Source organism: Canis lupus, chromosome 29 (assembly GCF_011100685.1).
Source record: "Canis lupus familiaris isolate Mischka breed German Shepherd chromosome 29, alternate assembly UU_Cfam_GSD_1.0, whole genome shotgun sequence".
Taxonomy (NCBI): Eukaryota; Metazoa; Chordata; class Mammalia; order Carnivora; family Canidae; genus Canis; species Canis lupus.
In genome coordinates this window covers 25,133,800-25,148,158 of record NC_049250.1, presented here as the reverse complement: position 1 = coordinate 25,148,158, position 14,359 = coordinate 25,133,800, and the positions used below count along the sequence as shown (strand labels likewise).

At 37.8% G+C, this 14,359-nt stretch overlaps 1 protein-coding gene across 1 annotated transcript in view; it reads left to right on the top strand.

Moving 5' to 3' along the window:
* The window catches only part of LOC119877729, a 122,082-nt gene extending 109,115 nt beyond the window's left edge, over nt 1-12,967 (top strand). The window contains exon 4 of the mRNA XM_038579857.1: nt 12,754-12,967. Within this exon, the coding sequence (XP_038435785.1) occupies nt 12,754-12,967 (214 nt within the window). The remainder of the gene's footprint in view (nt 1-12,753) is intronic.
* The last annotated feature ends 1,392 nt before the right edge of the window (nt 12,968-14,359 follow it).

Sequence of the window (14,359 nt, the reverse complement as noted above, 5' to 3'; positions counted from 1 at the left end):
ATGAAGTTGTGACAAATTTTCATTTTTTATATAAATTTCACTTACTTAACATTACAATGAATTCCCTTTTCAAATAAACATTGGCAATAATTAAAGAACACACAAGCTTTTTGAGGACATGATTGCTGTTTTTTTGCATCTTTGATTTGTCCAATATGCAACCCAACAATGCACAGTAGATAATCACTATCTACTTTATCATGAACAGATGAGCGATGATCAAAGGAGATTACTATTGCATGTTGGGTGGCCATTGTAAGTTGGAAAAAAAAATCTGTTGAATGTTTCAGTTTTGCAGAATTAATGAGAGAGGAAGTTGAATAATTCCTATAAAAATATTCAAGTAATTTAAAATTTCAACAATGAAAGGTGTCAAGTTTAACTTGAGAAGAGCCTTTAATGGAAGGTAATAAAATGATTAAGTATCTTTATTTTTCTCCCTTAGAGAAAAGACAATGGCTATTGTCACTTAATTTAATTTGAGCTTCATTTACATATTACTGAGAACTTTGTAATATGCAGTTACACAGCAACTATTTTAAAATTAACAAAAGAAAAAGACATACTTTTTTTTCTTGTGGATATATGACAAATGACAAGGAAAAATAAAGTGGAGAAAGCCACTGATTTAATCTCTGTGGTTGGATTAGAGTTATTTTTATTTACTTTTTAATATTTTTCTATATCTTGAAGTGCTGTACACTACGCACATTTGTTGTTATTTTTTTAACCAGGAGGAGTGATCTCTAAAACAAACACTGAATTCTATCTGGTTACAACTTTCTTTGTAGCCATCATTCATGTTTGGAAAACTAAATATAGTTTTCATTCTGTAAATTTGAAAATCACTAAGTCCTTTGGGCATCACAGGGATAATACTTGAAAATGTTCCTGTGAGTAATTTGATGTGAAAGTTGAGTGAAGTTGAACTCAAGAAAAGTGAAGAATCCAAGTTCAAGAGCAAAGGCAAGAGTAGCTAGAAGGGACCAGGAACTTGAAAATACTTGAGGGGAATTGCATTGAGTGGTTCCAAGGGAAAGACAGTAAGCCTATTTTGATCTATGTACCTAGACATTCTGGATACTTTATATTCTTGGTGTTAAAAAAAAAAAAAAAAAAAAGGAACCAACAGATCCAAATGAATGGCTTGTGATAAGTCCCACATCAACAAACTAAGACTTAATATTGAACCTACCCTCTCCCAGGAAGGTAATCTTTAAACCAGTCAGTCTGGAATCAACCAGTCAGTACTAGTGAGACCATCCATCTGGTTGACCCCCACCTCCCTTGAGACAATCCTCTCTTTACTAGAAACTTCCTTGGCCTGCCTCCTTCTGCTTGTAAAAGCCTTCCATTTTGTATCACTCCTCCCAACACCTTTTTTTCTGCTAGATGGGATGTTGCCCGATTCATGAATCACTGAATAAAGCCAATTAGACCTTCAAATTTTCCCAGTAAGATTTTTTTTTTTTTTACAATGGGTTTGACCAAAAGGGACTAGATTAACCAAACCATTACTCAATAGTACTTTAATAGAGACACTTAATGTGAATGGCAAAAATATTAGCAAAATAGAAACATTAATAAAAAGAAAAGAAGTAAAACCCAGAGGGTAAGAAATTGAAAGGTCAAGATATGAAATATCCAAACTGCCATCAAATTGAAGGTGAGAAAATGATGCTATGTTTGTGTTCAAAGAGTAGGTTAGAAATATGAGCTGAAAAATCTGAGAAGGATCGGAGCAGAATATTTTAGTGAGAAAAAAACAAAAGCTAAAATTCAAGTTTTGTGACTAAGGATTTTTGGTTTTATGTTTTAAGATGATCTATTTTCTCCATATGGCTTTTCAAAGGGAGATTGGATGTAATCAGTAAGAACCATTTAGAAATGGCTTATCCTGGAAATATTATCTTCTTACATTCACTATTTTTCCTATCTAACACGGGAAACTAAAAATGAAACCTAGAATTCTGATACCAGCGCACAAAAATTTCAGCCGAATCTTTTGTTTATAATCGAAGTTTTTTGTTTGTTTTTAGAAACATAGAACTAAATCTCTCAATTTACTTGCGGTAAATCCCTGCATCCTCAGGGCAGAGCTATACAACCACAAATGGCTGCAAAGATCATATTCATGTGAATTACATATTTTCATGACCTTTCTCTATGCATGTGCTTTACAGTAGGTGTAACAATTAATAGTTTAAATAGCTACCTAATTGTAAATTTAATATATCTGTATTACACTAGGCATGAAGCTATGTCTACTTTTGCACGACTATGTCTGAAGTGCCCATCTGGATGACACCTAGTGGGAGCACTATAAGTGTTGAACGAATGATTAAATCAGTGAGTGAATAAAGCACTCTTGGAGCTTTCATTTTGACTTAACTCACATGTAAGAAAACAGATGCCTGCAAATAAGTGGCTTTCCATTGCTCAGAAATTATTTTCATTAGAGGATGAATAATACTTTTACATTTTATTGACTTGGAAATAAGCATTTTTCTAGAAACTAAACAAAAAGCAAATACACAACCATGAACTCCACAAATATATTTAATGAAATACCAATTTAACTAAGGAAACACAAGCCACTGATGATCATTATGCATGTTCTTCAAAATTTCTTCATATTTCTCACATATAGCAAGGCTTGTTTAGAGATGTCATACATGGTCATTTAAAATCCTGTCCACTGATTTAATATCTGCAGGCACTCAATGCATAGTAAAAGCCAAGAGAAGACCACTTGCTTTAAAGATGATAACACCTTTGGAATGTTAATAGTGTAAAACTTTCTAAAGGAAAATGATTTCTTTACTGAACAAGGAAAGAGTCAGATTGGCTTAGTCCATTTTGCACCTTTGTGCTGGGGAATCTGTAGGTTTAAATTACAGCAGCTTCAGTCTTTGCTCTTCAATCCCTTAATCCTTAAGGAGCATAGGTTTCAGTTCAAGACAACTTCACACAGAACATAAGAAAAGACTCTGTGAGCCTACCTCAAGTATGATGATCTTTTTTTCAGCTGTGATCTTTCTCTTGCATCCCATAGTAAAAATGACTTTGAGGCAAACCAGTGTCAAATAATTAATGCATTTTCAATGAAGGACTTTTTTCCACTATGCTATAATGCAATGCATGAAAAGCAATAAATACTTTCATGTAAGCCACTTGTACCTGTGGTTTTCATCACTGTTTCACTGGGATCCTTCACATTAGAGAACCTTTGTGAGGTGCCTAAGCTGAAATGGAAAGAAAAGCTGGCCTGGGAGGTTTTACATCTGGTAGCCTACCCCATTACTTACAGGCTACATCTTAAAAAAAAAAAAAAAAAGTTATACAGGTTGAATTGGGGCAATTATGTTCTGATCTAAGACATATATATTTGTCGATTATTTCCAGGTGTTTCTTAAAAAAACATGTTTTCTTGATCTATAATTAATATTTTGCTGATGGAGCTCTAGCAAAATGCCACAAAACCACTCACCATTTCTCCATGCTGTAAATGATATGAACTAATAGTAACCATATTAAGATTCTTAGGTTTTTAAGCATTATCCTAGTTTGTGTCACAACTATTATTTAAAATTATAATATCCAGGTGTTGTATATGGTGTTTGATCAAAGGGAATGGAAATGTAATGAGTTATAAGTTTTCTCCCCGAGGACTCAAACTGTACATAATGGGAGAGGGTGTGATTTATTTTCTGAGTCATTCTGGAAACAGTTATAAAAACCTTTAGTTAAATGTTCGTAACCGGGGTTATTGAATCTGCTGATATTTACCACTTATGGGGGGGATTATAGGAGTGCATTTTTTTGAGGTGAAAACTGAACTAAAGTATCTTTTAAAAAAAACCTCTGCATATCAGAAAACATTAGTATCACCTGCTGATTTTTTAATGAGTATTTCCAGGCTCCTTATGACATGTTCACAGAATCAAAAACAAAAACAAAAAAAAAAGCAAAAAAAAAAAAAAAAAAAGACTTCAAAATTGACCTTTAGAGATAACAAAAAGTGACACTTGATTTTTTTTTTTGATGGTGATGAATGCATCCTCTAAATTACAATGAACAGTAGAGCTATAATTTGATGAGAACCTTCCTAATTTTTCCCACATTAACCTTGTGTTAAGAAATGCTAACAACTGAATTATAGGACTGGATTCCTTGTCCTGTTCTCTGCCGTCAGTGAAAATGATCAGTCCTTCCCCTTTAAGCAAATGCAATAAGGAAGCATGAGAAGTGGGTTGAACACTTTTTTTTTTTTATTTTTGATCTTCCTCAAATATTGTTTGACCTTAATCACTGTCTTCCAACAAGCTTAATGTGACATCACCTTGAAACAAAAACACACAGCTCTCAAGTCTGGCTCTGGAATGAAAAAGCCCTGATTATTAGTCCTCTGTGTGATCTTTTCAGATTGCACTGATGAGATGAAGTTTAATCTCGTTTCTCTCCTCTCCAGCACCACAAACCACAGGCAGTTTAAGGCAGCCTGAAAATCTCTTACATCTGGAAGAGCAATAATTCATGGGATTTCGCCTGACAGCCATGACAGGCAGCAGGGCAGCCAGAAACAACCGTCTCTTATGTTGTGCTATTTGCAAAAAATCAGAAGAGGAGGAGTCGGCACAGGACCACATCCTTCTTTAGCATATGTTAGTGGAGAAAACCCTTTTATTTTCTGCCAGATGCTTCATGAATAGGTCCTAAATATTACATAGACAGTAGCTATCACTTCCAAACAAAATTCCTGGGTGTCTGCTAAGCTGCAAAGCATATGAAGGCCTATTGTCTGGCAAAGGGTCATGGTTAAATTTGCACAGATTTTTTAAAATAGATATCTCAGATTCTACATGTAATTTATAGGCATTTGCACACCCTGCTGTGCATGAATATGATACCATCTTCTGAGTAGGATTATTTCATGAAATGTATATGGGATTTAGCTACAGTAACTTTTACTGGGCAGCTTAGAATGGCCAGCAAAGTACTAGAATTTACTGCAGCACAGCTTGCGCTGTCAGGCTCAGGGTTGGTGTTTATGATTTCTGCAGAAGCAGAAATAAACAACTTCTCCTTAATGGCTTTCTTTATGTGTCGGCAGCAGTGGCCCTATCTGGTCTCACAACAGTAGCTGGGGCGGCAGCCTGCCCTACTTCATGTGGAACCAATGTCTGAAAATTTGCATTTCTGCTTTTCTGACTTTTCTGTGGCGGTGGCCAGGAATGGGGAAATAGCCTGCAAATGTTTGAATGGGTAGCATTCCACTCTACTGTTTTTAGTGCTATAAATACATTGTGGATAGAATGACTCAATTTTAAGACTCTGACAGGGAGAAGAGAAGGAAACGGCCAGATTTATTTTCAGATTGTACATTGTCGAGAAATCCTGTAAAAATACTCATCAAAGGAAATTTAAATGACTTCTTTGAGAGGCCTGTTTTTCCGAAGTATGCGAAATAGTGGAGTCGCCATTCAATACGCATTTCAAGGTATATTTAAGCAGTGGCCAGAATTATACGAGGCACAAAGCACGAGCATATGAATATGTTAAATATGTATTTTCCTACTTGGGCAAAGATTTTAAAAAGGTAATCACCTAAAACTTTGCTGGTGTAACAACAGTTTTTAAAGTTCTGAAGAATGTTGACGCACGTTGCATGTAGGAGCAGAGAGAAAATACATTTTTAAAAAACGAGACAACCGTTTCATGCCAAAGAAAAACAATTCCTTTGCCAAACTACACATTGTTAACTTAAAATGTGTTCCATGTGGAAATAGGAAGACTGGTTTTAAGGAAAGGCTAGTGATCTGAAGTCAGCTGGCTCCGTGCCTGTCAACTACACATTTTGGCTCCTAGTTTTACAGCTAGAATTGGAAATATTTATTTCCCTATTTAAGAGCGGTTCTTTTCCTTTGCCTAGTAAACCAGTGAATTTGCCTGTAAACATGCATATAGAAAAAAAAGACTTCCAGGCAATACGCAAGGGGAGAATAATTGAAAATCTCTCGTAGGCAACATATTATAGGTTGGAAAGATTGCATTTTATTCTGTTCTCATTCTGTCCAGGCTTTTGCCAGCATTTTTTGTTTACTCATCATGTTTTCTGGAAAGAAATTAAATTACCGAAGCCTTCGGCTTTTGGGTTTGAAAGCTTATGACCACAAGACAGACACATATTTGGAAGACACATCTCTACTGATGACAATATTTACCTATCACCACTGTTTAGAATGATCAACATCAACAAGCCTGTTATTGGCTTCTTTGAAGTAGTCATCATATCACCGTGGTCTTTTGTGGGTTATAGATGAATTCTCAAAGGCAGCATGAATCCACAGCGATGAGCAGTCATTGGAAGGACCTTCCAGAGGGAAAGAGTCTTGAAAAATGTTAAAAGATTATCTATCTAAATTCATTGGCTAGTCATATCACACTTACCTTGGATCACTTAATTTATCACACTTTTTTCAGTGTTTGATCTTGGCAATAAGGAAGGCAGGAAAATGATTCATCGAAAGTATTCTTACGTTGTTTTTACGTAACATGAAATGGTGGGACTTAGACCTTCAAGGACATGTAGAGTTGTAGCATGGATCTGTTTCACTGTGTCAAAGGCAAATCCAGAGGCTTTCAGTAGCCAGGTTTTAGTAAGTCTGAGTGGGCAAGAGCTATTTATTGCAATTCTGAGAGCATAAAGCTCCTCCTTTTCACACATACCCCTTTGCTGGAATACCCAAGTTTTATTTATGATTTTGGATTTTATTTCACAGCATTCCAGTTTAGTTTAGCATGATGTATTTAATAACCATGTCGACTGTCTTAATTACCCTATAAAGCAGGGTTCCATTGGCATTTGACCCTCCACGGCATTCCAGAGAAACTGCAGGACCATGATAATTACCAACCGCCTGTGAGAAAATTAAACAAAAAGGCCCAACTTTTAAACCACCATTTTAAACGACCTATTACATCTCAGGAATAAATCATTGATGAAATAGCCTGCTTAACAGGAAAATAGCTATTCCATAGCAAAGAATTTCCCCTTGCATGATCATGAAGAGAATATTAAGTATTCTTCAGCTCAAAAGGTTAGATTTTATGTCTGTCCAATGCCTTTTAATGACACATTTTTGTGTAATTTTACTGTAATCAAAGCCTTTTCCCATAGAGGTTACAGACTGGATATTTGTCAGTCTTAAACATTTTGCTATCCATGGAATATTAAATGCACTTATATATAGCCAGAGGAAAAAAATCTGTTTATAATTGGAAAAAAATTCAAATTAAAAAAAAGATCTATGAATAGTTTTACTTCCTTTGATTAGCATGGCCATTTGCCATACATTTTGCAAAAAGTGCTAATCAATCACTCTGTGTGATAAGATTGATTTATTAATTGCCACCATAGTCCAAAAAACTAGTGACCCACTTTGAAGATCTAAATGTTTGGATTAATTTGAAAGTGGTGCCAATATGTCATAACTAATCATGATATATCGTTATATTCATTTCTGTGTAGTAGTTCTATCAGTCTGAAGCTCAATAAACATAAAGCTTAAATTCTCTATCCTCCTACTTGCCACCCTGATAAATATTTGTTTTGTGAAAATTGATATTTTACATATGTTTCCTATTATGGTTCCCTGTGTGACCTTACAGATATACTAGATAACTCTTTTCTGATCTCACTATAATCCAATGATTAGGATCATCACTTAAAAAAAATTGAATACAACTCGAGTAAAGACCTGTAAAAATTGTAGGCTTTTGTTCCTTTTTTTTTTTTTTTTTTTTTTTTTGTGAGAATTTTGACTTTCTTTGTGAGAAGCAAAATAAGCACATGTGCTTTGAGGTCACATAAGGTCCATTTCCAGGTTTCTAACACTGGTTGCTTTTTTTTTTTTTTTTTTTTCCTATTGGCAAATTGCCTGGGGCCCAAGGAAACTGGCCAATGGATACTTGAAATAATTGGGTGGACAAGTGTGCTTTTTTGGCAAAGATTGATAGTAGATAAGTATTAAATTTGTGGTCAGGCATCCCAACATCTTGTACTTATGCTGCTTATCAGCTGTGTGATCTTCAATAAATTACTAACCTTCTCTGAGTTTCAATTTTCTCACCTGTAAAATGGAAATAATGGTAGCTATTTCACAAGGTTTGGAGGAGGATTAAATAAGATAATATGCGTAAGATGACTTCTACAATGTCTGACTCATAATAGTTCCTCAGTTTTTGTTGGATTTGTTTTTTTGGCTCTGTCCCCAGCAGAGTTCACAGTAATCTGACTAATGCTTTGCTAAATGTTTTCTTATTGAAACCCACTCAAAACCTCCAAGGTTTAACACTGAGAAGAGATTGCCAATTAGCAAGGAGTGGCTGATCAAGGAGCCTTAATCTATTTCCCGGACCGTTTATGCCACATAAATTACTATGGCTGCCAATGCCAGTTTTCAGTGGTACATTCCTCACTGTTTTTGAAAAATTTGTCCAAAATAAATCATAGATTATTTCCTTGATTCTTTTTAGCAACAGCTGAAGAAGGCCAGTGTCTTAAAATAATTTTAAAATACTATGAAAGAAAAAAAGGTAAATAAGGAAAATTAGAAAAAATCATTAGATTCTTGAAGTAGAGATTTCTGACTCTTACTGTAGTTAGCTCTCAACAAGGCTTGTCCAGTTCTAGATCCAAACCTAACATTGTGTTCATTGTCTGGTCTGTGTTTCCTCATTCCTGTTTGCCCATTGAAAGGAGAATGCCTCATCCTCCACCAGAGAACTGTCCTTTTTTAAAAAAAAGATTTTATTTATATATTCATGAGAAACAGAGAGAGAGAGGCAGAGACACAAGCAGGCTCCACGCAGAGAGCCCGACGTGGGACTTGATCCCAGGTCTCTAGGATCAAGCCCTGGGCAGAAGGTGGTGCTAAACCGCTGAGCCACCTGGGCTGCCCAAGAACTGTTCTTTATGACAGGTGAAGCTCTGCTATTGAGGGTTAATGCTAAACATTAGTCTTGCCACCCACTTAGGACTTTTCAACTCAAATTAAGGATTAAGTTTGAGAAACAGCCTCTTCTCAATAGGATGACGGCATAAATTATTTCACTCATCAGGTGAGAGCTATAGGAAATATCTAGGTCAGTGAAGGCACCACAGCCCAAGATAATCTCCAAAGTTGCAGTTACTATAATATTTATGAAATAGCATTTCTTAACCAAACTAAATCTCAACAGGCCCTAGTGTAAAATCATCCAGGTGAGGATGGACAGTCCTGATCCAGAAGCTCCTGAAATCCATTTTTAATTAAGGTTCTTTCAAACTCTTACCTCACCGACCCTCTAGAGCAGTAGCTCCTGCAGACCCTAGACACTAAGTGATCCTTCACAGGCTTCAGAGGGATTGACGACTTGGGTGGGAAAAATTATAGCTTTATTTTCACTAACCTCAGACTAAAATTTATGAATTTGTTTCAATTTGGGTGTAGACAACAAACCACAGAAATGTTCACTGTACCTGTGATGTTACCAAAGTAAATCACAGGTATTTTCATATCGCATTACACATGTGACAGATATCATTTATGTTCATCAATATCTCAAAGTTATATGAGGCAGTAATTAGGTCTGCTACCACAGCTCATTATTTAATGTGTTAATAATGAAGCACATATGTTACCATATCATAAATTATTTTTAAAACATTTATTAACTATATTTAAATATCCTAGCTTCCTTTGCAATCCTGTGTGTTGCATTTCATGGATGTAAATGCACTATTTTTAGATGGGGTTTTTAGACTTCTCCAGACTGCCAATGGATTTGTGGCACAAGAAGTTTGAGAACTTAGGCCACTGACTCATCTTTAACCAGCAAACTGCTGTGCCTCTGGTAATAAACTCTGCTTTCCTCATCAATCAAGAGAGAAACAAATAATTCCAGCTGGAAAAAAAAATGTTTTTTCCTCTAAAATTTTCAAGCCAGAAATGACAATAAAATGTTCTTTTTGATGAAACTGTGAGGATATGGGTCCAGGGAGCCATGTTTACCACCAGGTGAACAAAATTCAGTGATAAAAGACAATAAAACCAATGAGCAAGATCAGAAAAAGAGATGAAGAGTACAAAGTCCTGATAATTGTTCTTATCCTTGGATCCAGTCTGTGAGGCCAGCCCCACTCTTCGGTGGTTGGGTTGTATAAGCCGATGGGTTTCTGGATCTTCTACTACTGATGGCAACAAAAACATCCTAACTAATACACTAATACAGAGAAATGTCATACCCTCTATCATTGCTGACTCAGGCAGTATCACAGATCCCTTTCCTTAGAACACCTTTCTTATGGATTTTTTTTTTTTTTTTACCTACTCAGAATCCTTCCCTTCTTCTTTTATAAAGGTATACCATTTTTCCTTAGGATATTTTCTCCACTCTTATCACTCATCTCCTCTATATAGAAAGGCTGACCCTCTGTAAGCTGGAGGGGTGGGGATGTGATAGAGGACTCAGCCACTCAGTACATTTCATGGCCCTGGCCAGGTTCAACATGAGATAGAATCTAGGCCACTGGGAGTTAAGCCCAGTGCTTTTGTAACACTTGAGAACAGCTTTAGCTCTTTCCACTGGGATTGCTGACAACAAGAAGTGATGCTGGAGGAACTGGTGTCCTCTCTGTGGAATGTTGAGCAGAGACGTTGAAATGGACCAGATCCTGGTGACATTATCTGAGCCTCTACATCCGGTCATGTCAATGGTCAGTTCTTATGCACTCAGCAGTCTTCCTCTAGATTTTACAGTTCTATGAAACAATAAAGGGCCTCCACATTTTTATCAGCTTAAGTCAGTTTAATGTTTTGGCTTCTGTGTATTGAAACCAAAATAGTCCTAAATAGTATACCCTTAGAATACCCAAGCCAGACCAAGGTACTTTAAATTTTTTTGTTGAATACTGTCAGCCAGGGTCCTGTTCTATGCTCAGTGTTTTGTCCATCTCTAGAAATACATGTGATGTCAGTCATCACTAGATCAATCTATTGCTCCTTGTGAACAAGGAAGTTTCGAGGATACTAGCTGCTTTGTTTGAATTCTAACCCTGCGTGTTTTGAACTATACTATTGAGCAGTGATCCCCAGCATCTTGGTGGCCAGACCTTGGAGCCACTGAGACTTTTCCACTGGGACTGCTGACAAGGAGAAGTGACTCTGGAAGGTCTAGGGTAAAGGGAGAAGATGTGTCCTAAATAGTCACGTTTTTGTGTAGCTAAAAATTATTCAGGTTTTTCCTGTCTTGATAGGGGATGAAATTCCTTAAATGACATGGTTCACCATCTTCATCATTGCCCCTCAGTACTTTCAAAGTTGTGCCTCTTTCCTGTTTGCCCTCTTTTGAGTGAATACATGAGTAATGAATGAGCCAGATCTCTTCAAATTTGGCCTGAGCCTAGGGTTGACCTGCTGTATCTATGACAGCTGCTGCTGTCATACTTTTTTCATTTTGCTTTTTACTCACCTTCTGCTTCCCCAAACTTGGCAACTTTTAGTTCCCAGCACACTGGATGCGTGACCTCAGGTAGAGGAAGGGATGTCAAATAGGAAAGGATGACAATGGAAATAAGCTTAGAGAATGCAATCAGAATAACAACATCCCAGTTTCTATAGTCCTCACTTGCCTAGTTGTCTAGTTCATTCTTAGAAAACACATCTGAATTCTCAATGCCCTCACCCCTAGGGCTGGGACAGCTTTTTGGCATTTTGATTTCTTTCTTCTTGGCCTATCTCTGAACAAAGAACACCATCTTACAGACGTCCTACAAAACATCTCGATAACTTCAGGGTCAAGACCAGGAGCACGATATTTCCATAGACACCCATCTGCTCTCTACCTTCACGGGTCTTGTATCTAGTCTGAGAAACTCCTCAGCCCCAACTTATTGTCAACACAAAAACTTCAGACTTTGCATGCCTTTTCTTTCTTTCTTTCTTTTTTTAATTTTTTATTTATTTATGATAGTCACACAGAGAGAGAGAGAGAGAGAGAGAGAGAGGCAGAGACATAGGCAGAGAGAGAAGCAGACTCCATGCACCGGGAGCCTGATGTGGGATTCGATCCCGGGTCTCCAGGATCGCGCCCTGGGCCAAAGGCATGCGCTAAACTGCTGCGCCACCCAGGGATCCCTGCATGCCTTTTTCTGTTACCTTTTCAGACTCTATGTATATAACCAAGGTATTACAGGTCTTTCTGTAGGTCTTTGGGTAGACATAAGTACATATGATTATTAATACAAATTCTTAAGTCTCTAGTTAAAAATTCAATAGGTATTGAGCATTATTTAACTTACATCTCCCAAACACATGGCACAATGTCTGGCCCTTGAGAAATGCTCACTCGCCAGGATCTTCACACAGCTGCCTAAAGAGAGGGCTGGCTTCAGACAAATCATTAAAAGTGTACAGAGTTTTAAAAATGTTTTGGTGGGATTGAAGCTAATCTAGGAGGTCAGGAAAGGCTCATCAGGTGAGGTAACCTAGAAGGATGGGCACTTGGTTAAACAAAGAAGCCAGAGAAAGTCTTTCCAAACACAGAGAGCAGAGTATCTGAAAAGGACAAGACAAGGGGATTATAAGTATCAGTGTGGCTAGAGCCTAGAAAAGCAAGAGGGAACATAGCCCTTGGGGAGACCAGGGAGGTGGGAAGGAGCCAGATTTTGGAGAGGCTGCTAAGCCATGTTAAGATTGTTTTTAATTAAAGTAGACTTGAGGAAAACTATACAGATTTGGAACAGATGCTGTGGGAAATGGGAAATAGCTGTCGAGAGAGGAGCAAAGGGATTGCCAGTGTTTGTGAAGGCCCAGCTGAGGTTGGACATCATGACAATGTAATGAAAGCAATCAGCACGGCTATTCCATTTTCTCCAACAACACGAGGTGGCCTGGAAATAGGCATGATGAAAATGGGCAACTAGGTTGCCCTAGAACATAGAAATTGGCTGGGTATGTGCAAATGTACAAAAGGAAAAGAAATGAAGGGTATTGGAATACACAGTGGTGCTAAGACTGACCATGAGAATGCATTTATGCAAAGAAAGAGTATTTAGAAAAGACACACATAGTAATGCACACCAGTACAACACTGGGAGTCCTGACTTCCTGACTGCCTTGTTCACTTCCATGGACACCAGGGTCTCCTTTTGAGGAAGTTACCTCAAATGTTTGGGCTAAAAGGGGAGCTTTATAGATCTTACCTCATGATTTTGGGTGGGGGGAATGAGAAAAACTGTGGAAAGAGTTTAGCCTAGGCCCAGCATGTAGATGCTCAACAAATGTTATTTTATATGGAAGAGAGAAAAAGTAGGTGTGGGGGAGCCTATAAGACTTTTAGAAAGATTGCTATGAGGACAAGTGGTCCTGGACGAGTTGAAGCTCCAACTTAATAGGACTGTGGAGGTAACAGAGGTAGAAGGATCTAGGTAGAAAGTGTAAGTCTGACCTCGTAGAGTGGAAGTGAAGGCCTTTTGAGTAGTGGAAATCCAGACACCACACGGGGAGCAGCACCTTATAGGTCATCGGCTTGCATCCCATCATGATGATGAAAGAGAAAGGAAAACTGAGCCGAGAACTCATATTCTCAGTTAAATGCTTTGTGAGAGACATGTTATAGGATCAGGTCTCTCTTTCCACAGGAAGAGCAGTTGTTCCATTTGAGGCCGTCTTTCTCTTAATTGTTGCCTTTCCGTCTTGGCTCTTCAAGTTCTCCTACTCTTCTGAGTCTTTCCCTAAACCACCTCTTATAATCCTGCTCCTGCGATAAAACTTTCCTCCTGGTCTTTTCTAGCTGTGATTCTCATCTGCCTTCTCTGCTCAGAACCCAAGTTCATCTGAAGATACAAGAGATCTTTTCTCCATTTTCCATGGCCTGATGATGCTCTAAAGAGGGGCAGCCATCAGGATTTTTTGAATGAAGCTTGGATTCCCAAATGCCTAATTATTCACTAAATTTCACACTCTGTTCATGGCCTGCACTCATTTGTCCATAAACATTTATTGTGTGGGTCTTTCTAGATCCCCAGCTGGGGGTTGTGCAGGGTGCTGGGTCGGAGTCATTGTTGTTGACCCCTCCGGAGCTTGTAACCTGGGTTTCCTCCATTTTGATGACACTCCCCCTCTGCCACTCTACACCAGCTAACTATGCCCATTTTCCACGACCACTGACTGCTCCAGTGCACCATTGTCCACGACCAGTTTCTGCAGAGTGAATAAGATTATTGCGCTCTCTGTATTCCTGGGTTTCTCCCTACACACTTACCTGGGAGATTTCTCTCAATTCTCATTCATTTATCTACCACTTTCCTACAGAT